At 41.1% G+C, this 25,787-nt stretch overlaps 1 protein-coding gene across 1 annotated transcript in view; it reads right to left on the reverse strand.

Moving 5' to 3' along the window:
- The window catches only part of LOC140194781 (uncharacterized), a 146,347-nt gene that overhangs the window by 70,033 nt on the left and 50,527 nt on the right, over nucleotides 1-25,787 (reverse strand). The window contains exon 6 of the mRNA XM_072252061.1: nucleotides 4,611-4,682. Coding sequence (XP_072108162.1) covers nucleotides 4,611-4,682 — 72 coding nt within the window. The remainder of the gene's footprint in view (nucleotides 1-4,610; nucleotides 4,683-25,787) is intronic.

The following is a 25,787-nucleotide window of genomic DNA, read 5'->3' on the forward strand; positions in this document are numbered from 1 at the left end:
CTTAAAGAGTGGAGTGACATTTGCAATCTTCCAGTCCTCTGGAACCATGCCAGAGTCTAGTGATTTTTGAAAGAGCATTGTTAAAGCCTCCACAATCTCTACCCCTTTCAGAAGCCTAGGGTGCAGTTCATCTGGTCCGAGTGACTTGTGTACCCTTAGGTCCTTCAGCTTTTTGAGCACCTTCTCCCTTGTAATAGTAACTGCACTCATCTCTCTTCCCTCATTTCCTTCAACATCTGGCACACTGCTAGTGTCTTCCACAATGAAAACTGATTCAAAATACTCATTTAGCTCATTGCCATCTCCGCACCCCGCCCCCCACTGGAACCATTCCAGAATCTAGTGATTCTTGACAGATCAGTACTAATGCCTCCACAATCTCTTCAGCTACCTCTTTCAGAACCCTGGGCTGTACTTCATCTGGTTCAGGTGACTTATCCATTCTCAGACCTTTCAGTTTCGCAAATGCCTTCTCCATAATAATAGCCACAACACTCAATTCTTCTCCCTGACATTCTCAAATTATCACTCTCAAGTCAAATAATAATCCAGATCATTATTATAAATGACAAACAACAACAGAGCCAGCACCGATCCCTGTATGCACTTGTTACAGGTCTCCGGTCTGAGAGGTAACCGTCTACCACCACTCTCTAGCTTCTCCCACGAAGCCAATATCTAATTCTATTTACTACCTCATCCTGAATGCCAAGTAAATGAAACTTCTTGACCAAACTCTTATGCGGGACCTTGTCAAAGGCCTTAGTAGAATACATGTGGACAACATTTATTCCCTTGCCTTCATTAGCTTTTCTGGTAGCTTCCTCAATAAACTCTACAAGATTGATTAGACACAACCAACCATGCACAAAGACATGTTGACTATCCATCCAAATACTTATATATCCAGTCCCTTGGAGTACCTTCCAATAACCCTCCTACTACTGATGTCGGACTTACTAGCTTATAACTTCCCAGCTGATTCCCAGAGCCTTTATTAAACAATGAATTAACATTAGGATCCTCCAATGCCCCAGCACATTGCCCATGGCTAAGGACGTTTTAAATAGCTTTGTTGGGGTCCCTGCAACTTCTGCACTAGCCTCCAACAAAGTCCAAGAGTAAACATTGTCAAGCCTTGGGGACTTATGCACCCTTGCATGCCTCAAAACAGCAAGCACCTCCTCCTCTGTAATCTGTATACAGTGATGACTTCACAGTTGTTTATAGACTCTGTCTGTCTCCTGAGTAAATACAGATGCAAAAAATCCATTTAACATCTCCCTCATCTCTTTCAGCTCCATGCAAGGATGACTACTCTGATGTTCAAGAGGACCAATTTTGTCCCTTGTAATCCTTTTGCTCTTAATATATCTGTGGAGGCCCTTGGAATTCTTCTTTACCTTGTCCGCTAAACCACCTTCATGCCTTCTTTTAGCACTCCTGATTTCCTTCTTAAGTGTTCTCTTGTATTTCTTTTACTCCTCAAGTCACTCATTTGTTCCTTCCTGACTATACCTGCTATGTACCTCCTTCTTCTTCTTATCCAGGGCCTCAATATCTCTAAAAACCAAAGCTTCCTAAACCTGTTATCCTTGCCTTTTATTCTGAATGGAATATACAAATCCTATGCCCTCAAAATTTCACTTTTGAAGGCTTCCCACTTCCCATGCACACCTTTGCCAGAAAACAACTTATCCCAAACTACATTTGCCAGGTCTTCAAAATTGAACTTTTTTCTATTTGGAATCCCAATCCCTCTGCCACCTGTACCTAAATGGACACTGAACCCATGAACACTACCTTTTTTATTATTTCTGTTTTTGCATTACTTCTAATTTAACTATTCAATATACATATACAGTATATATTTAAATGTAATTGATTTACTTACTCAGTTATTTTTCTCTGTTATTATGTATTGCATTGTACTGGTGCCGCTAAGTTAACAAATTTCACAATATATGCCAGCGATATTAAACCTGATTCTGAAACCGAGGACCAGACCTATCCTCCTCCTCTATTATCTTGAAACTAATGACATTATGATCACTAGATCTGAAGTGTTCCCCTGCACAAACTTCGGTCACTTGTACTGTCTCAACCCCTAATAGGAGATCTGGTATCAGGCTCTAATTGGAAACTCTATATATTGATTAAGTGAACTTCCCTGAATATACTTGACAAACTCTTTCCCGTCCAGCACTTTGACAGTATGGGAGTCCCAGTCGATATGTGGAAAGGTAAAATCACCAAACAGCACAGCCTTACGTTTCCTGCAATAACCTGCAATCTTTCTAAATCCCCATGACTATTTGGTGGTTTATAATATAATTCTATCAACATGGTCATCCCTTTCTTACTCCTCAGATCCTGTCCTATGAGGATAGATTGAGCGAGCTAGGGCTTTTCTCTTTGGAACAAAGTAGAATGAGACATGACTTGATTGGGGTGTACAAGATGATAAGAGGCATACATCGAGTGGATAGCCAGTGACTTTTTCCCAGGGTGGAAATAGCTCATACAAGGGGGCATAATTTTTAGATAATAAGAGTGAAGTATAGGGAGGATATCAGAGGTAAGTTCTTCACACAGAGAGTGGTGGATGAATGAAGCATCCTGCCGGGATGGTGATTCAGGTAGATATAATAAGAAGCTCTCAAATAGATGATAGTGAAATGGAGGCCTATGTAGGAGGGAAGGGTTAAGTTGATGGTAGAGGAGGTTAAGAGGTCGGGGCATCCTGGGCCAAAGGGCCAGTACTGTGCCATAACGTTCTAGGCTCTACTTTCTTATCAAGGTGTATAAAATCATGATGAGCATAGGTAGGATGAATGCCCTCAGTCTTTTTTCCAGGATGGGGAGGGAAACTAATGACTAGAAGCTATAGAATTAAGACAAGAGGGGAGATAATTAATTGGAAATTGGGGGGCAATTACGCTGGGTAGTATGTACATGGGATGTCCTGTGGTCGGCAGGTACAATAACAACATTGAAAAGACAATTTGACAAGTACTTGGATAAGAAGGATATAGAAGGATATGGGCCAAATGTGACTAACTTGGATAGGCATTAGTTCGGTATGGACCGACTGGGCCCAACAGCTTGTTTCAGTACTGTACGACTCTGTGATCCACACTAGATCAACTTACAGCAGCCAATTAACCCACCTTTCAACCTGCATATCTCTGAGATGTGGGTAAAATACACAGCTGAGTGGATAGCCGTGCATTCACAGGGAGAACACACAGACACACACCAATGGAGGTTAGACACAAACCGGGTCATTGGAGCTAAGACACAGCTACACTACCTGAAGCACTGCTGTACCACCCACAGCAACATAATGTTTATTTCCATACATAACTTTCTGTTTACATTCAAGATTTCTGCTTCTGCAATCTCTTCTTGACTAACAAAGTGTACTGAACCCACATGGAAAGAACTAGAGCATTTATGTAGGACAAGTAAAGGAACAGCTTGTATATACAAAATAGAAAACAGGTGAATGACAGTGTTAAGAAATGGCAGTTATTAATGCTACCCCCTGACTGCTGGATCTCTGAGACTAAGTTGTTGGGTTACTCACAATGCAGTTCCAAACCCTAAATTAATTCTCAAAATTTTAACTATCACCTTCATACTTCTCCTGTGCTCTGTGGCAAAGTTAGCAATGCAGCAAGCCCTTGCTTGTTGCAAAGAAAAATCATGGCAATAGATTATACCGCAATATCCCAGTGCAATCTGCCTGTTATTGAATCCACTAAGTAAACTGGTGAAGAAAAAAAAATCTGCCAATGCTGAAACCTTAAAATGAAACTGAAAATGTGGAAATAGATCATAACATAGATTAGGACAGCACAGTACTGTACTCATATTGCTGTGTTGACCTTCTAACCTAATCCAGATCGACCTAACATAGCCCTCCACTTTTCTTTCACCCATGTGCTTGTGTAAGAGTCTCTTAAATCTCCCTGATGTATCTATGTCTATCACCACTCCTGGCAGTGCATTTAGTGTGCACCCGCCTCACCTTGTGTAGTATACCAACCTCTGACATTTTCCTCCTATCATCTTAAAATTACGCCCTCTTGTATTAGCCATGGGTAAAAGGCAATGGCTATCTATGCTTCTCGTCATCTTATTCACCTCTTTCAGGTCACCTCTCAACCTCCTTTGCTCACAAATAGAGTGACTCAATCAATATCTATGAAGGGAAAACAGAACTTAACATTTTGAGGTACCCTCACAAGTGAAAAGTGAAAAATCTGATTGAAAATATAAAAAAGAATGGTGAAGACAAGAAACAAAGAATGAGAAAACACAACCATTTTTCTCTGCAAACAACAGGAATTCTGTAGACGCTGGAAATTCAAGCAACACACATCAAAGTTGCTGGTGAACGCAGCAGGCCAGGCAGCATCTCTAGGAAGAGGTACAGTCAACGGTTCAGGCAGGACATTTTTCTCTGACAAGCTGCTGTCAGTGGCCTATTGCCCAGTAGGGGTAACGGGCTAAAGAGGAATAGGAAGACTGAGCACAACAGTTGATTTAACAATAATATTAAGTTTTTAACAATTCTAACATAAAACCAGTGGAAAGATACTTACAGGAAATGTAAGCTTGATAGGTGTGAAAAGGCACCAGGACTCAAAATCAGAATGTCGTTATTACTCAGATCCCTGGTACAAATGATAAGTACAATATGTGATTCAGCACACAAAACATCCATTTAAAAAAATCACTTGTGGCTGCATAGGAAAATAAGTGCCCAAATGACAGCGTGCCCGTGAATGACCCTCAGATCTCAGCCCAAAACATCAACTGTTTATTAATTTCCATAGATGCTGACTAATCTTCTGAGTTCCTCAGTATTTTGTATATGTTAGAACAAAGAACATAGCAATCTACAGCATACTACAATCCCTTTGGCTCACAATGTTGTACCGACCATGTAACCTACTCTAGAAGCTGCCTAGAATTTCCCCACCACATAGCCCTCTATTTTTCTAAGCTCCATGTACCTACTAAGAGTCTCTTAAAAGGCCCTGTGTTGCTCTGGATTTCTAGCAACTGCAGAATCTCTTGAGTTTATTTTATGCTTTATTATTATCCTACCGATTTCATTATTCCAGTCAGTGATGTCAGATTAGAAGACACACGTTTCAAGAGTTCTTTCCACTGCTTTGTCACATATGCCAGAAGGAAAAGGTCACCAACCCAGAGGCTCCAGAGAGAAACAATGTCAACTTTCATACATTCAATATCAAGCTAACAGCATTTGCATTGGATTGGCTACATTCATCATGCTGTTGACAGCTGTTTTCCTCTGGGTATTCAGTACAGTGAAATGGCCACCAGTCATGACTTGTTAAATATCTATGCCCCCATTACAAATGTAACCCCCTCACCGGGCTCATATGCAAACTTAGCTTCTTAGCTAACTCTGCAAACAGCCATGTGAATCAGTGGTGAGATGCTGCCTTGCATAAACAATATATGTCCAGGGTTGGTATGATTTGGGGTTTAACCAAATAGGAACATCATGATGTTCCAGTTAAAGAAAACTCAATTTGAGTGAATGCTGTGTAAATATTGTCCATACACAATTATCGGTCAGCAAGAAATAACAGATCATACACCGCATAAAAATATAAATAAAGTATATTTACTAATTTCAGCTTTATCAAACAGTTATTAGGAAAAAGAAAAGAAAAGGGCCCATTACAGTTAAACCAGTCCAATGTGCACATAAACTCCAGAGCTCGCCTCTCCCAAAACTCGGGGGTATCTCTTACTCAGGGGCTGGATCCACAGTCAGTCTGAAACCACCAGCCACATTGTCAAACTCCCCTCAAAGACCATCTCAAGCAAACTAGCTCTCTCTCAAGCAACACACACAAAATGCTGGTGGAACGCAGTAGGCCAGGCAGCATCCATAGGAAGATGCACAGTGGACGTTTCAGGCCGAGACCCTTCATCTCACTCGTTGAGTGTGCTACTTCCTATGGATGCTGCCTGGCCTGCTGTGTTCCCCCAGCATTTTGTGTGTGTTGCTTGAATTTCCAGCAGCTGCAGATTTCCTCGTGTTAGCTATCTCTCAAGAGTACTGCCCTTCCTCCTTGAAGCCATTCATCTGCACAAAGCATTTCTTCCAACAGAGACTCTCCTTCCAACGACATTCTGTAGCATCTTCCCTTCTGTCCCACTCCGTATCTCCTGACAAAAGAACCCAAACCAGACTACTGTCTGTAACGAAACTCTCTCTAGAACTTTCTCCAGATCCCACCATCCTGATTAGCTGACGCCATATTCCTAAGTTGAACAGCATGGTTTCTTATCTTTAGCCAAAACCAAAACATTCTACCAGCAGGACACATTGCTTTCGCAGAAAACTGCTAAAAGGAAATACCTACAGCACCGCAGTAGAAATCTTAACTGAGGCATTACACAAGAAAGCCAGTGAATGAGTCATGAAAATGACAAATAGAGGCACAAACAAATGAGAGATCGGGACTCCTTGAAATTAACCATTCAGGACGTCAAATGAAGCAAGAAGAAATGAGAACAAAGCCAGAGGAAGCAGAGGGCAGGAGGTCCAGCAACTTCTCAGCCCCCTGTTCTCACCCACAGCAACTACAGCTGAAATAGTCGTACCACTGTGCCAACCAGGTGTTGTTCAGACTAAGCTGTCCACCAGAAAACAAGCCATCACATTTGATTAAGTGTTCCTCATTCTTTGAAACAAGAGAAAATACATTCCACAGTGATTTCAGATGTAAAGCACCACCTTATGCTAAATTCGTAAGTTATGAGATCATCTTCTAAAACTACAACCAGATCAGTGCAGATACTCTGGACAATAAACTGTTCGGCTACCTTTAATTGGCAGTAGCATTAATCAAAAGAATGTCTTCATGCATTCTGCACTCATTATTTTCACTGTTTTATTTGTTAATTTTCTGTCCTTCACACAGAAAGGGCATTGCACTTGCTGGGATCTGGTTTCAAAGATACTCTCCCTTAAATGGATGAACTTAATGGCTAGTGATGACATGCTGACAGACTGCAAGGCAAAAAGAAATGAGTCTGGCGTTATCCTAGTCCAAAACTTACATATGAATACTTCCTAATATACAGTGGATTCCAGTTAACTGGGACACATCAGGACCAGTATATTTTGGCCCAATTAAGCTGCTGTCCCAATTAGCTGAAGGTTCATGGTAATAGTTAAAAGGTATATAAAAACAAACCACCATTTAACTGAGTGGCAAATCATGCATTGAAATAAAATACAGAACAAAATAGAACACTACCAATACCACCACAGTACTATAAAACTGCATATTAGTTCCTAGTAGTCATCAACGGAGGAATTCATCTGTCGAATTCTTTGATTGACTGCAAGTGAACAAAATGAGCACAGACACCTAGTGCAGAAAGTGGACTGCCTTCACACAATGCTTTCACCGAATGCATACTTCAAGTCTGCATTTTCAATGTAACATTCAAGATGATTGTCGATTCTTGTTAAAGTAGTGAAATCTTATAATTTTCACTGTCGGCAATTCTGGCACCTCCAAACCTAAATGCTTGAAACCACGGTGTGCAAAACAGTTCTGAATTGTCTTGCTGCTTACAGTTGTCTTACAGTTCCGAATCGCCAACCATCAGTGACAAAAAAAAAACTGCTTTTTGAATGCAAACACACTCAACAGGCACTATTTAAAAAATGTTTACTCTAAACATGGTGTAGTGTCTAACAGCCACGAAAGTGCAAGTGATTGACTGACTGTTCGGCAACAATCTCCTGCTCCAATTAAGCAGCATAGTGTTCCAAGTAAATGGAGGCAATCGTGGCTATTTTCTCAATTTAGTTTTTGTTCTTTAAGAGTTGTTCCAAATAAACAGCTGCCCCAATTAACTGATGGTCCAATTAACTAAAATCCATTGTATATCATGGGCTAACCATAAGAAACAGATTGATAATACCACTCAAATTTAAGGATACTGAGATGTGTAAATTGAATATAGACCAACTGATGTACATGGATCACATTCTGCATTTTTGGTGAAAAACAAATTTCAGTTTCTTAGCAAGAGTCTATGAAAACATAGCCCAGTATTTTCAAGCTTGCACAAGGGAAACCATAAAGTCCTATGCCACTTGTACTAAAAAGAGCTCAAGTTGCTCGATGGCCAAGTGCAATAAAAGGAATTGGTATTTCAGGTTCTAGAGAAAAAAAATCAGTTCGGGTTCTTAACCGCGTCATAGCTTCGTGGCTATTACTGAGAATTTAGATAAAGTAAATAAACTATACTTTCACCAGTGGATTCTCACCACTGCACACAGATTTCAGATCATTCTGTTATAAAGATAAGAAAAAGGAAACTGATAAATATTTTTATTCAGTAAGTTGTTGTTATCTTCCTGAAGTATAGAAGAAGGTGATTCAAATATAACTCAAATGAGACACAGTGCAGTAAATTATCTCCTTCTGTGCAGTTTCAATGTAAGATTCTACTATAACTAGAATGTGCTGCAATTTATTCTCAAGAGAATATGTGACTGCACAAATTTCTTTGGAGGTCATTTGGCCCTGCGGTAAATTGTCTGGTAATAAACAACCGGCATCAAGTAAGACTCAGTACCTCTACGCCTAAGTGAAATTAGAGACCAATTGTGATCAATGATCTAAACTGATTGATATATTATTATTATTGTTATTACTGCACCAAAATGCTACTGAACAATTGTCCTTGCAAACAATGCTTCAAAAAGCATAAAGTTTTCCTAGCAAAGTTTTCTGCAAGAAATTCAGTCATTAAAAGGTAGCATTAAACCAATGCACATCAGCCTTTTAGCAAAATGCATCCTTTTTTTTATCAACTAAATAGCTTTTGCCAAATGAATGGAAGGTATTATAACTGAATAACATTCCAGCAGATATTTGACTCCGAAGATGCAGCATCTTAAACGTTAATGGAACATGGTTGCAGGATAGTTGCAAACTGGAACTACATTTACCAAGTTTTAAGATCTGCAAGAAATATAGCTTTTATTGGTTCAGCTTAATCTGTCATTTCTGGACTTTAACCCTCTTCTGCCAAAAATCAGAACGGGGAAAAAGCTGGCTCTTGAGCTGGTAGGTCTGCCTGCTGAACTTTGACTAGTTCCCACTGAAATAAGTGACAACATTGCTGGGGAAATGGAAGGTATGCATTTTAATTTAATTTAATTTTATTTGATGGCTCTGTGCCTGGACTCGCTGAAGTTCAGAAGAATGGGGTGGGGGGGGGCGGTGGAGGGATCTAATTAAAACCTATCAGATATTGAAAGGCCTAGATAGAGTGGATGTGGAAAGGATGTTTCCTAAAGTGGGGGAGTCTAGAAACCACTGGGCACAGCCTCAGAAGAGAAGGATATCCATCTAGAACAGAGATGAGAAAGAATTTCTTTCGTCGGAGGCTGGTGAATCTGTGGAATTCATTGTCACGGAAGGCTGTGAAGGCCAAGTTATTGGGTGCATTTAAAGTGGAGGTTGATAGGTTCTTGATTATTAAGGATGTCAGAGGTTAACGGGCAGGAAAATAGAGAGGGATAATAAATCAGAGCCATGATGAAAGATGGAGCAGATCTGATGGGCTGAATGGCCTAATTCTGTCCCTATGTCTTATGATCTTAATTTACATTTGTAATAGGGTCATAGACAAATGGCGTTAAGAACAGGCCTGTCAACCTGCTAAATTCGTGCCAGCTGTCAAGAACCTATTCACTAATCCTGCCATAGTTCTCTTTGTTCCCATCGCTCCCACAGAAATCTATACACTTGGGGCAATTTACCGAGGCCAATTAATCTTCCAACCTGCATGTACTTTGGATGTGGAGGATACCCACACAGACAGAGGGAGAACATGCAAACCCCATACAGACAACATCGGGGAAATGAACTGATTGCGTCCATTATTAAAGACCTCCAGCACCCAGGGCATGACCTTTTCTCACTGTTACCATCGGGTAGGAGATACAGAAGCCTGAAGGCACACACTCAGCGATTCAGGAACAGCTTCTTCCTCCCTGCCATACAATTCCTAAATGGACATTGAACCCTTGGACACTACCTCACTTTTTTAATATACAGTATTTCTGTTTTTGCATGATTATTAATCTATTCAATATATGTAATTGATTTACTTATTTTTTATTTTTTTTTCTTCTATATTATGTATCGCATTGAACTGCAGCTGCTAAGTTAACAAATTTCACGTCACATGTCAGTGATAATAAGCCTGATTCTGATGTCACTGGAGAATCTACTAACTTCAGCACTACTCCATCTGTGATATTATTTAAATGTATTTAATATTTTGAAATGTGTGCAAGTGTTTTAATATTTTTAATGTTTTAACCTATTTTGTGCATCTTTCAATATTTAGAGATGCCAAAGATATTCATAAAATTAAATAACCTTATGCCTGGCCACAACAACTGTCAGTCATTCCAAGAGTATTGCTGGAGGAAAAATCGAAGTTACATTGGGCTTCACCCATCACCCATTCAAAATGTGTCCAGACCTTGCAAAAGGAATTACGTGACCCAAAGGCATGCAACTGCTATACAACTGAAACTTAACCTCCTTTATTTTTGTTTTCAATTCTGCTAGCAATAAACAATAGTATGCTGTTAACATTCTTTATTATTGTGTACCTGTAAACTACCATTCTAAAAATCATGTACTCAAGACACCCAGATCTCTCTGAATTTTAGAACTCTGCAATCTCTCCACACTGAGGAATTTATTCCCTGCAGCGTAGGAGAATGAGGGGAGATTTGACAGAGGTCGCCACAATTATGAAGGGTATAAATGGGGCAAATGTAACCAGGCTTTTTCCACTGAGGTTTGGTGAGACAAGAAGTCACAGGATAAGGATCATAAGGGAAATATTTAAGAGGAACATGTCCAACCTGGGAAACGATGCCTCATATGCCAGGATGTTCATCAACTTCAGCTCGCCATTTAACACAATCACCCCTCAGGGGCTGGTGGATAAACTGCCCTTGTTGGGACTCTCAACACCCCTCTCTGTAATTGTCACCTTGGACTTCTAAGCAGAAAGGCCCCTCTGTCCAAGTTGGCAGCAACGTCTCAAGTTCCATCACGCTGAGCACTGGTGGCCCCGGGGCAGTGTGCTCAGCCCACTGCTGCCTCGTGACTGCACTACCAGATCCACTTCAAACCGCACCAGCAGCACCGCACTCAGAGTCACCATACAGAGAGGAGGTAGAGAGGGTTATCAGATGGTTCAATAACAACAACCTGAATCTCAACATGGACAAGACAAATCAGACGATTGTGGACTTCAGGAAGGCTCAGGTCAACGACTCTCCATTGCACAACAATGGCTCTGCTATGGACAGAGTGAAGAGTACAAAGTTCTTTGGTGTGCACATAACGGACGACCTGCCCCGAACTCACACCTCCTCCTCACTTGTGTAGACACAGCAGCATCTACACTTTCTGAGGAGATTGAGGTGTGCAAGGCTCCCCGCCCTCAATCTAACAATTTTCTCCAGGGTTCACTATTAGGAGGATCCTGTCTGGCTGCATCATCGTGTGGAAAGGAAGCTGCAAGGCATCAGACGGCAAGGCCCTACAGAGGTCAGTAAAAACTGCCGAAAGGAGCACTCCTCCTAACTGTGATATTTAGGAGGGAGGGAGGGAGAAGAGGGCGGTGCGACGCAGCGCGTGCGGTCGTTCCGAATGATATCGTTTGTGTTAACTAGGGGCTGTGCACAATACTGATTTGATGGAGGCAGACGTGAGAAGCACGGAAGAACACCTGGAGAAACTTCTGAAATGCCCGCTTCGCTGCCGCTGCTACTGTGCGATCGAGAATCTCCGGAGGGGAAGGCCCCAGATCCTCGGCTTTGCCTATTGCCTGTTGCTTGGGCCGGGGTCGAAGCACTCAGCAGAGATGGTGCTCGGTGCTCGGTGTCGGAGGGCTGGTCGGAGGCTCGGAGTTTTCAGACGGACTCAGAGTCGGACTGTGGTCGGGTGCTTCCAGGATGCTGCATCAGCAAGTTTGTGGCGCTGCGTGAGATGATGGGAGTTTCGAGAGAATTTGAGACTTTTTACCGTGCCCATGGTCTGTTCTTTATCAAATTACGGTATTGCTTTGCACTGTTGTAACTATATGTTATAATTATGTGGTTTTTGTCAGTTTTTCAGTCGGTTTGTCTTGCGTTTCTGTGATATCATTCTGGAGAAACACTGCATCATTTTTTAATGCATGCATTACTAAATGACAATAAAAGAGGACTGCGTGTCCTCATAATCTAATCTAATCTAATTTACCAGGAACGTTGCAGAAAAAAGGCCTGAAGCTTTGCTGAGGATCCCTACCATCCATCCCACAATCTCATTGACCCACTACCATCAGGAGGGAGGTACAGGGGAATCAGGACTAGGACTGCCAGTCTGGGTAACAGCTTCTTCCCTCAGGCTGTGAGACTAATGAGCACCCTGCCACCACAGAGGTCTCGCCATCGGGACAGTGAGCTGCTTACTCTTTAACTCTGCTGTGCACTGCATACATTTTGAATGATCTTTTATAAACTTATTTATGGTAATATTTTGGTGTACGTGCTATGTGTGTTTTATGTCCTGTGGGTGCATCATGGTCTGGAGGAATATTGTTTCGTATGTTTGTATATATGTACTGTCAGATGACAACAAATTTGAACTTGAACTTGAGGGGGAGTTTCTTCACTCAGAAGGTAGTGAGAGTGTGGAACAAGCTGCCAATAGAAGTCGTGGATGCAGGTTCAATTTCAGCACTTAACAGAAATTTGGACAGGTACTGTACATGGATGGGAGAGGTATGGTCTGGGTGCAGGTCGATGGGTCAAGGCAGAGTAACAGTTTGGCATGGACTAGATGGGCCAAAGAGTCTGTTTCTGTGCTGTAGTGCTCTATGACTCCATTTCAATAATATGGATCTCATATTTTTCTAGTCAAATGGGATAATTTCACATTTTCCACATCAAACTCTATTTACCAGATATTTGTTTCCTTACGTTGACTATCGTCTTGTTTTATTTTCTCCTTATGTTCTCTTCACAATTTACTTTCCTCCTTATCTTTGTAGCTTCAGTAAATTTATCAAGCATACCTTTGGTGCCTTCGTACCAACCGAAAAAATGTTATGTTCTGCGTATCAATCCCCATGGCACACCTTTTTGCCAACCAGAAAAAAATATTCACTTATGTCTACTCTCTATTTCCTGTAAGACTACCAATCTTCTATCATTGCCAATATGTCATATCATACACTATGAGCTTTTATGACTCGTACTATCCTGCAGGGACCTGTTCTAGGATTCCTGCTCTTTATGATCTTGGGGTCCTAGTCCATAAATCCCTCAAATATTGCCGGACAAATTGATAGGGTGGTTAAGGAGGCAAGTGGTTTATTTGCTTTCATTAGTCAAGGGTTTTAGTTCAAGAACTGAGTACATTGTTTAAATGCACTAATTTAGTGCATTGGCCTTCATCAACCATGGGATTCAGTTTAAGAGCCGAGAGGTAATGTTACAGCTATATAAGACCCTGGTCAGACCCCATTTGGAGTAATGTGCTCATTTCTGGTCACATCACTGCAGGAAGGATGTGAAAACTATAGAAAGGGTGCAGAGGAGATTTACAAGGATGTTGCCTGGATTGGGGAGCATGTCTTATGAGAATAGGTTGAGTGAACTCGGCCTTTTCTCCTTGGAGTGACAGAGGATGAGAGGTGACCTGATAGAGGTGTATAAAACAATGAGAGGCATTGATCGTGTGGATAGTCAGAGGCTTTTTCCCAGGGCTGAAATGGCTAATACGAGAGGGCACAGTTTTAAGGTCGCAAACACAAGGAAATCTGCAGATGCTGGAAATTCAGGCAACACACATCAAAGTTGCTGGTGAACACAGCAGGCCAGGCAGCATCTCTAGGAAGAGGTACGGTCAACGTTTCGGGCCGAGACCCTTCGTCAGAACTAACTGAAAGAAGAGCTAGTAAGAGATTTGAAAGTGGTGGGGGGGGAGATCCAAAATGATAGGAGAAGACAGGAGGAGGAGCGATGGAGCCAAGAGCTGTACAGTTGATTGGCAAAAGGGATACGAGAGGATCATAGGACAGGAGGCCTAGGGAGAAAGAAAAGGGGGAGGGGGGGAAAGCCCAGAGGATGGGCAAGGGGTATAGTGAGAGAGACAGAGGGAGAAAAAGGAGGGAGAGAAAAAGAAAAAGAATGTGTGTATGGGGTGATATACTGCGTCTGGTGCTCCCGGTGTGGCCTTCTATATATTGGCAAGACCCGAGGCAGACTGGGAGATCGTTTCACTGAAAACCTACGCTCTGTCCGCCAGAGAAAGCAGGATCTCCCAGTGGCCACACATTTTAATTACACGTCCCATTCCCATTCTGATATGTCTATCCACGGCTCCTCTACTGTAAAGATGAAGCCACACTCAGGTTGGAGGAACAACACTTTATATTCCGTCTGGGTAGCCTTCAACCTGATGGAATGACGTTGACTTCTCAAACTTCTGCGAATGCCCCACCTCCCCCTCGTACCCCATCCATCATTTATTTATATACACACATTCTTTTTCTTTTTCTCTCTCTCCTTTTTCTCCCTCTGTCCCAAACTACTCTGCTACATTTTGGTGTCATCACCTCAGAAAAAAATAGAATCGTGCAGTCATCAATTCATACGGCATGGCATGGAAATATGCCCCTCAGCTCAACCGGTCCACGACAACCAAGATTCCCTTCTAGGCTAGTCCCAACTGCCTGCATTTGGCCCATATTCCTCCAAACCTTTCTCATCTCTCAATGCATCTTTTAAATGTTGATAATGTACCAGCCTCAACCACTTCTGCTGACAGTTCATTCCATAAGTATTGAATTGGCCAGGAGGACAGTACAGATGCAAAAGAATATTACAAAATTTTGAAGGTCAGTTGCATAAATTTTATTGATATAGAGAACTAAAGACCATTCTGATGGAGATGCTAAATAAATCCCATAGCGTAGGAACTATTATTTCTGGTGAGACATTAAGGAGGAAGATCATCTTAAAACTGGAGCACAGTTACTAAGCAGGAATGTCACGAGCTTTTTTTTCAAATAAAGTTCACAGCAATCTGGAATTATTTCACTACAAAGGGTTGTGGAATGCTTATATAACTATTTTTTAACCATGAGGTTTCAAGGAATACGAACATAAGAGTCTGGTAAATGGAAATGAAGGACTGAAAGCTGCCATGTAATTGAATGGTACAATAATCTCAAGGGGCAATGTGGCCTACTTTAGGTTTTATATTCTGCAGTATGAAAAGACATTGCTTGAGATTTCAACCTGTAGTTGAGTTCTTTCCTATTCTGATATAGCTCATTAGATCAAATGCATTTCCTGAATACCAAGCAAAATTTAATAACAGGACTCCTTTAACAGTTGCTTACCAAGTTAAGAGCCCATGGTTTTACAGGACATTTACTAACATGGTTAGAGCATTGGCTGATTGGTAGGAGGCAGCGAGTGGGAATAAAAGGATCCTTTTCTGCTTGGCTGCCAGTGACCAGTGGTGTTCTGCAGAGGTCGGTGTTGGGACTACTTCCTTTTATGCTGTATATAAATGGTTTAGATGATGGAATAGATGGTTTTATTGCCAAGTTTGCAGATGACACTAAGATTGGCGGAGGGGCAGGTAATGTTAAGGAAACAGGTAGGATGCAGAAGGACTTAGAGAGATTAGGAGAATGGGCAAGAGAGTGGCAAATGAAATATAATGTTGGAAAATTCATGGTCATGCACTTTGGTAGTAGAAATAAACGTGCGGACTATTTTCTAAACTGGAAGAAAATCCAGGAATCTGAGATGCAGAGGGACTTGGGAGTCCTTGTGCAGAACACCCTGAAGGTTAACTTGCAGGTTGAGTCGGTGGTGAGGAGGCAAATGCTCTGTTAGCATTCATTTCAAGAGATCTAGAATAGCCATTCTCAACGGGGGCCCTGGCACATTTGAAGGGGGCCACCGACTGAAAACTATGAGAAGGGGAGCCCCAAGGGTTTATGGGGGCCCTGGTAACTGAACCGATGAAATACCCAAGCAGCAACAGTTGTGTCCCTCCTATCTATAATATCTTTCCAACACACCGTTTGAATTTGGCGCACCTGATAAATTCATTGCTTAAGCTCCTCCCACACAGCCTCACTTCAGAGTCAGTTGTGAATCAGACTGCACCGGATCAATGTATTCAATCAAGGGTTCTCACATCCATTATCGCCATACTTCATTCTCCGAAGATCAGCGTGTCTTGCTAGGCCTTTTTTTTAGCATAGTAACTTTAAAGTATATGTGTTTGGATATATTATATGTTAAGATAGGTTGTGAAAAGTGTTTATTACTGCATATGAAGTCACCAGAAAAAAAAATCCCCGGCTCCAGGTGACAGCATTTTTTTGCCAGTAATGTATCTGTATTACAATCCAAGAAATTCTCTTTACAATTAGATGAAACTACTTTACAAGATAACGATGCTCTTCTCAAGGCTTTTGTGAGATTCTGGAACGGAAATGAACTGATGGAAGAGATGCTGTTTGCCAGGAGGATTAAAACCGATTCTAAAGGACTGTCTATTTTTGAAGAAGTCAGAAGTTACTTAAGCAAGAACAATATTCCAATGAAGAATATAATTGCTTGTGCAACTGACGGTGCCACTTCTATGGTTGGTCAATGCGGAGGATTCATCGCCCATCTAAAAAGAGTTATACCTTCTGTCTTTACTATTCATTGCGTCATTCACAGGGAGCACCTAGTAGCTAAAACTTAGGAGGACATCTCAATCTTTCGCTTTCAGTTGTCGTAAAGGCTATAAACTTCATCAAATCCCATGCCCTTCAGGATCGTCTTTTCCAGCAGCTGTGTGAAGAAAATGATGAAGACTTCTGGACGCCACTGCTGCATACTGAGGTGAGGTGGCTTTCCAAGGGAAACTGTCTTCAGCGTTTTGTTACACTCTGGGACACCAGAGTTTCCTTCATGTCTGATAAAGAGCATGGAGAAAGACTCGTTGATGCTAAGGCAGATATCTTTCAGAAACTTAATTTGTTAAACAAGACCTTACAAGGCAAAAAGAGTAACCTCGTAGATTGTAAGGAAGCCATTGTTTCTTTCCTTAAGAAACTCGAAGTCTATTGCCACAATATGGGACGTCGGGACTTCTTGCAATTTCCAAACCTGAAGACGATTGCAGAGGCATTGAAGGACGATGACCATACCGTTTATGTGAAACATCTCAAGCAGATACACAAGAATATGCAAGAAAGATTTAATGACCTGTTAAACCTCAGTATCCCAGATTGGATCTTGAATCCATTTGAAGTACAACCTACCCAAGTTGAGGCAGAAATTCAAGAGAGTTTGATTGATCTTCAGCGTGATATAACTGCACGTCATCAGTTCAGTCAGTTTCAAAAAGATTTTTGGATAAATGATTTTCTGTCTATCTGTTCGTGTTGTATCCCTGTTTGAAAGGGGGGCCCTGGAACCTGGGAAAAGCTCCTAAGGGGGCGGTGGGCAAAAAACGGTTGAGAATCACTGATCTAGAATACAAGAGCAGGGATGTGATGCTGAGGCTTAATAAGGCACTGGTGAGGCCTCACCTTGAGTATCGTGAACAGTTTTGGGCCCTTCATCTTAGAAAAGATGTGCTGGCATTGGAGAGTGTCCTGAGGAGGTTCACAAGGATGATTCCAGGAATGAAAGGGTTATCATATGAGGAACGTTTGATGGCTCTGGATCTGTACTCACTGGAATTCAGAAGGATGAGGGGGGATCTCATTGAAACCTTTCAAATGTTGAAAGGCCTAGACAGAGTAGATGTGGTAAGGATATTTCCCATGGTGGGAGAGTCTATGACAAGAAGGCACAGACTCAGGATACAGGGGCACCCTTTCAAAACAGAGGTGCGGAGAAATTTCTTTAGCCAAAGGGTGGTGAATTTGTGGAATATGTTGCCACGTGCAGCTGTGGAGGCCAGGTCATTGGGTGTATTTAAGGCAGAGATTGATAGGTTCTTAATTGGACATGGCATCAAAGGTTACGGGGAGAAGGCCAGGGATTGGGGTTGAGGAGGAGATAAAAAAAAAAAAGGATCAGCCATGATTGAATAGCGGAGCAGACTCGATGGGCCAGATGGCCTAATTCTGCTCCTATGTCTTATGGTCTAACAGGGGATCTTGTGAATAGGCAACCTGTGACAGGCAGTAGACCTTTTGGACAGGAAGCCTGCTTCAAAAGGTTGAATTCTTTGAAGGAGTGACAAAACAAATTGATGAAAATGGAGCAGTGGCTGTGGTGTCTATGGATTTTACTGAGGCATTTGACAGGGGAGGCTCATTCAGAAAGTCAGGAGACATAGGATCGAAGGAATATTGGCTACCTGGATTCAGAATTGGCTTCCCCACGGAAGGCAGAGGGAAACAGAAGAAGGAGCGTATTCTGCCTGGAGGTCGATGATCAGTGGTGTTCTGCAGAGATCAGTCTGGGACTCCTGCTTCTGGTGATTTTTATAAATAACTTGGGAGAAGAAGTAGAAAGGTGGGTTTGTAAGTTTTTAGATGACACAAACATTTGTTCTTCTGGATAGTGTAGAGGGTTGTTGTAGAGGAATGCAGAGGCATGCAGAGCTGGACTGAGAAATGACAGATGGAGTTCAATCCAGAAAAGTGTTGACTTTGCACACTTTGAAACGTCAAACTTGGAAAGAGAATACAAGATGAATGGCAGGATTCTTAGCAGTGTGAAATCTACACCCTCTAAGTTGCCGCACAAGTTGATGGTGTATGATGTGTTGGCCTTCATTAGTTGGTGGATTGAGTTCAAGAGCTGCAGGGTCATGTTGCAGCTCTAATAAACTCTGGTTCGAGCACACCTGGTGTATAGTGTTCATTACTGGTACCCTCATTATAGGAAGGATGTACAAGCTTTAGAGAGGATGCAGAGGAGAGTTAAGGTGCTGTATGGACATGAATCAGAATCAGGTTTATTATCACCAGTATGTGTCATGAAATTTGTTAACTTAGCAGCAGCAGTTCAGTGCAATACATAATATAGAAGAAAAATAAATAAATAAATGTAAATAAACAAGTAAATCAATTACAGTAGATGTGTATTGAATAGATTTTAAATTGTGCAAAAACAGAAATAGTATACATTTAAAAAGTGAGGTAGTGTTCATTTAATGTCCATTTAGGAATCAGATGGCAGAGGGGAAGAAACTGTTCCTGAATTGCTGTGTGTGTGCCTTCAGGCCTCTGTACCTCCTACCTGATGGTAACAATGAGAAAAGGTCATACCCTGAGTACTGGGGGTCCTTAATAATGGACGCTGCCTTTCTGAGACACCGTTCCTTGAAGATGTCCTGGGTACTTTGTAGGCTAGTACCCAGAATGCAGCCGACTAAACTTACAACCCTCTGCAGCTTCTTTCAGTCCTGTGCAGTAGCCCCCCCAATAGCAGACAGTGATGCAGCCTGTCAGAATGCTCTCCATGATATATCTACAGACATTTTTGACTGTTTTTGTTGACATACCAGATCTCTTCAAACTCCTAATGAAGTAGTCACTGTCTTGCCTTCTTTATAGCTGCATCGATATTTTGGGACCAGGTTAGGTCCTCAGAGATCTTGACAACCCAGGAACTTGAAACTGCTCACTCTCTCCACTTCTGATCCCTCTATGAGAATTGGTATGTGTTCCTTCGTCTTACCCTTCCTGAAGTCCACAATCAGCTCTTTCATCTTACTGACGTTGAGTGCCAGGTTGTTGCTGCGACACCACTCCACTAGTTGGTATATCTTGCTCCTGTACGCCCTCTCATCACCATCTGAGATTCTACCAACAATGGTCGTATCATCAGCAAATTTCCAAACGATATTTGAGCTATGCCTAGCCACACAGTCATGGGTATAGAGAGAGCAGAGCAGTGGGCTAAGCACACACCCCTGAGGTGCACCAGTGTTGATCATCAGCGAGGAGGAGATGTTATCATCAATCCACATAGATGATGGTTTTCCATTAAGGAAGTCGAGGATCCAATTGCAGAGGGAGGTACAGAGGCCCAGGTTCTGAAACTTACCAGTTAGGATTGTAGGATTGACGGTGTTAAATGCTGAGCTATAGTCAATGAACAGCATCCTGACATAGGTGTTCGTATTGTCCAGGTAGTCTAAGGCCAAGTGAAGAGCATTGAAATTGTGTCTGCCATTGACCTATTGTGGCGATAGGCAGATTGCAAAGGGCCCAGGTCCTTTCTGAGGCAGGAGTTCAGTCTAATCATGAGCAACCTCTCAAAGCATTTCATCACTGTAGATGTGAGTGCTACTGGGTGATAGTCATTAAGGCAGCTCACATTATTCTTCTTAGGCGCTGGCATAATTGTTGCCTTTTTGAAGCAAGTGCGAACTTACGCCCCTAGCAGTGAGAGGTTGAAAATGTCCTTGAATACTCCCGCTAGTTGGTTGGCACAAGAAAGTGTGTTTTATGAGAAAAGGTAGAGCAATCTAGGGCTTTTCTCTTTAAACTAAAGGAGCATGAGAGATGATTAATAGAGGTGTATAAGATGATAAGAGGCATACATGGAGAGGACAGCCAGCACCATTTTCCCCATAGTGGAAAAGGCCAATATGAAAGGGCATAATTTTAAGAAGGTTGGATGAACCTTTTGGGGGGGGGGGGGTTGTCAGAGGTTTGTTTTAGAGCATGGTGGGTGCAAGGAACGCACGGCCGGAAGTGGTGGTAGAAGCAGATACATTATGGACACTTAAGAGACTCTTGGGTTGGCACATGAATGAAAGAAAATTTATAGATGGAGTTTAATGTGTGAGGCTTTGCACTTTGAGAGGACAAATCAGGGTAAGTCTTACATTGTGAGTGGTAGGGCACTGCAGATGCGTTAGAACAGAGAAATCTCAGACTATAGATCTATAATTCCTTGAAAGTAGGGTTGTAAAGAAAGCTTTTGGCTCATTGGTCTGCATAAATCAAAGCACTAAGTACAGGAGATGGGATATTATGTTGAAGTTGTATAAGACGTTGGTGAGGCCTAATTTGGAGTATAGTGTGCAGCCCTGATCATCTATCTACAGTTAAATTATCAATGAGACTGAAACTATACGGATAAAATTTACAAGGATGTTGCCAGGACTTGAGCACTTGAGTTACAGGCAAAGATTCAATAGGTTCAGACTTTATTCTCTAGAGCGTAGGAGAATGAGGAGAGATTTGACAGAGGTATACAAAATTATGAGGGGTATAGATAGGGTAAGTCAAAGCAGGCTTTTTCCCTCTGAGGTTGGCTGTGACGAGAACCAGAGGTTATATATTAAGACTGAAAAGTGAAATGTTTAACGGGACACTGAGGGGAACTTATTCACTCAGAGGGAGGTGAGAGTGTGTTCAGAGCTGCCAAGGGAATTGGTGGAAGCAGGTTCGATTTCAACATTTAAGAGAAATTTGGATAAGTACATGGACAGCAGGGATATAAAGGGCTTTTGTCCAAGTACAAGTTGATGGGACCAGACAGAATAATAGTTTGGCACAGACTAAATGGATTGAAGGGCCTGTTTTTGAAGAATACAGCACAGGAACAGGCCATTCGTCCCACAATGTTGTGCCAATCCAGCTAAAAACAAATCAAAAACACCCAAACACTAATCTATCCTACCTACACCATACACATATCCTTCCATCTTCCTTACATCCATGTGCCTATCCAAACATCTCATAAAAGCCACTAATGTTTCTGCCTCTTCCACCATTCCAGGCATTCACAACTCTGTGAGTAAAAGCTTACCCTTCACATTCTCTCTTGAACCTACCCCCTCTCATCTTCAATGCATTGAAGTATGTGGTGTTAGACATTTCAACCCTGGGAAACAGATACTCTCTGTCCACTCTATCTATGCCTCTTATAATCTTGTAAACCTCCAGTGCTCCAGAGAAAACAACCCAAGTTGATCCAGCCTCCCATGACAGCACATGCTCTTTAAATCAGGCTGCATCCCGGTAAACCTCTTCTGTACCCTCTCCAAAGTCTCAACATCTTTCCTGTTGTGGGGTGACCAGAGCTGTAGTGTCTATTACTCTAAAAGTGCAGAGATATGGGGGAGGGAAGCAGTAGTTTGATCCTAGAGTAAGTTAAATGTTCGGCACATCATCATTACCCACAGGGATTGTGCTATGCTGTACTGTTCTATGTTCTATTTATGGCTACACCATTAATATGGTGAACTGTTAGCACTCAAGCACAAGTTCCAATGGGAGGCCAACTGTACATCCTGTTAACTAGAGTATCTGTACATTATCCCTATTCTACTGCTCAAGTTAATAGGTATCACTGAATTCCACAAATTTCAACTTTAGCTGACCATCTCTTATTTGGATTTTTATCAAGTTTTAATCTGAATGTCCCTATCAGTAATATCCAGACTTGCCCATTATTTTAGTCACCACTTCATAAGAATAAAATCAGCTTCACCAAACATGGCTCACACTTTTCAACTCTTGCTTGCTGCATCCAATCAACTGTAAAATAGTACGTAGTCAGATATTCCATTTTCCATAAAAGACAATTACACAATAGAGGGAGCATCAGAAGATCATAAATCAGAGCATCTACAAGGTTCAAGTCTACTTTGATTCCAATCCAAGTATGGAAATCATCTGCTCCCGAGGATATTTCACTCCTTAATGCAAACCTATGTTGATTTTGCTAAATCCTTGTCTCCATTTGAATTCTAATTTCATTGCAGTGTTCAATATGCTATTACCTTCTGAAATAAACACAAAATAATCTTCAGATGCTGGGGTCAAAGCAACACTCACAACACGCTGGAGCCCGACCTGCTGAGTTCCTCCAGCGTGTTGTGTTACCTTCTGAAATAAACTATTTTTTCCTTATTTTCATATCAGATCGTGAAGAAGTCCATGTCATGTTAACTCTTTCTCACAGTCCAACAGTTTTCATATGTCAGCAAGTTTCTTTCCAGATTCCCCACATGTACCATTGTTTGCATCTTAAAAGGTAAAAAGTGTTTCTCTATTCCATTTTTGATCATCTCCAACATGTTCAGCATTTCACCCATTTACAGATTTGCTCTGCCTCTTTCCCATTCCTTATAAGTCTAATCTAAATACAGCTATGAAATCAATCGTTATATGGAAACTATTAAATAAATGTTTGCACAGGCTGGTAACTCTTTTGCACTGGCTTATTACTCATTAATAAACCTTATTTGGTCTCTTGCTGGTTCAAAGTGACAGTTATTATCTTTACAGCATTAGTCTGTCTGTTTATCACAATTTAAATAGAAGTTAAATCTTCACCCCAAAACAAAATCACATCTCATCCCTGCATTAATACAATTTCCTGGATCTAAAAACTCAGTTAGCAAGATTTACAAACCACTGTTCTCAAATTTAAATCAAACTTATGCACAAGTGCCCATCAAAAAAATCTTCAGAGAACCCACGCAAGTTGAGAGGAGTCAATTAGAACCTCTATCATTAATATACGTTTGTTCCTAGTGTCTAAGCCAAAAAGAAAGTAAACTGATTGCCTAGTTTGCAAAAATCTAATTCATTCTTTGAGCCATTTATATACTCCACAGTAATGCATGAAGTGACAAATTCCTGAAAGCTACAGAATTCCACAGGATTCCTTCCATCTGTCTATCATAGCAATGACCTTACATTATTTTTACAAGATAACTGCATAAACTAACTCATGTTCTCAGTATTATCTATTTACTTATTTATTATGATTTTTTTTTGTATTTGCAGTTTGTCATTTGTATATTGTTTGTTTGTCAGTGTTTGTGTCTGGTATACATTGATTCTGTTGTATTTCTTTGTTGTATTGCGAATGCCTGCAAGAAAATAAATCTCAGGGTAGTATATGGTGACATATACAGTATGTACTCTGATAACAAATTAACTTTGAACTTTGCTTTTCAATGAAATGTTTGTAGTTATGAGAACTATATCCCCCTAAAAGAATTGTTATGTATGACCCCTAATTAAGGTCGTGTGTAACAGCACTCATTCACTTAGGCTTAAAAAGGAAGTAAAATTTATGAGTCATTAGTTCCATAAACACAATTACACAGCCTAGGGAACATCCTGGGTATATAATGAACATGAAAAAATGAAGTAGTCTCCATCCTGACGAAGATCCACAACATATCAAAGCAGCTTATGAGTATAACCAAGCTTAGGAGCTTATAATATAACCAAAAAAAATGCCTAATACAGAAGAACTAAAACACTGCTTAATATATTAGACTAACTGCTATGCAGAAGATTAACAGCAATATTCAGTAAAGTTACTCTGATTAATAACCATTGAGTATCTGGCTGAAAGATGTTGAGACTACAGATAAAATGAAATTTGAATATGGACCTAATCTTACATTCCTGCGAGATTAAAAACTGTTTTCTTCTTTCCACTATATGGTTTATAAAGTTTGACATAGTATTTACTCGAATAAAATCACATCCAATGGGAACACTCCTCAACTAATTACTATCTTAGGATCTGTAGCAATCAACGTGAAATGGCTGACAACACATACAGAGTGTGAATTCATGCCTCGTTCCAGCACATCATCATCACAAGATCTTTGCATGCAGTGCTACATTGTCAGAAATGTTGACTTTCAGACAAGGCTTGCCTCCATCCTCATAGATTCAAATGGTTCTATTGCACTCTGATGCAGGGATGCAGGAAGTTCTTTGAAGTATTAATTAATATTCTTTTCTGATGTTGATTCCCACAGTTGTTACAACAGTGACCATGTCATAAGGTAGTTCACCGATATACCCTCAATGGCCACATTATTAGGTACAGGAATGAAACCCAGTGTTGTTTTCTACTACTGTAGCCCATCCACCTCAAGGATCAATACGTTTGTGCATTCAGCGATACTCTTCTGCAGACACAGTTGTATTACATCATTAGATGAATTACTGTCGCATTTGCTGTCAGCTTGAACCAGACTGGCCATTTTCCTCTGAACTCTCTCCTTGCCAAGGCGTCTTCACCCACAGAACTGCCATTCATTTGATGTTTTTTGTTTGTCAGGCATTCTCTGTAAACTCCAGAGACTTTTGCGCATGAAAATCCCAAGAGATCAGCAGTTTGAAATACTCAAAGCACCAACAGCTACTCCACAGTCAAAGTCACTTAGATCACATTGCTTCCCCATTCGGATGTTTGGTCTGAACAACAACTAAACCTTTTTACCATACCTACATGCTTTTATGAATTGAGTTGTTGCCACATGACTGGCTGATTAAATATTTGCATTAACAAGGTGTACAGCTATACCTAATAAAGTGAACACAGAGTGTAATGATATCCTGGGTTTACCACATACATGGTACCTTCTCTGTTAGTTTCCTTGGTTGTGCTTACTTAGAAGCCATTGAATGATACACAGCATTTTCTTTTCGCTATCAACATTTGCAACTTTCATTCCAAATTAGACAGTGACAAAGTCATATGTTACAATTGACAAGGCACAATTAAGTTCAAGTGGGATCACTCACTCTGTAACCAGTATTCAAAACTGCTATGAATTTACCTCAAGACAATATAGGATCCTTTTATCCGAAATGATATAACAAGTAAGTTCTTATCAAATCTTGTTTTATATCAATATGATCAAAGTGTGATTCAA

This window comes from Mobula birostris, chromosome 3 (assembly GCF_030028105.1).
Source record: "Mobula birostris isolate sMobBir1 chromosome 3, sMobBir1.hap1, whole genome shotgun sequence".
NCBI lineage: Eukaryota > Metazoa > Chordata > Chondrichthyes > Myliobatiformes > Myliobatidae > Mobula > Mobula birostris.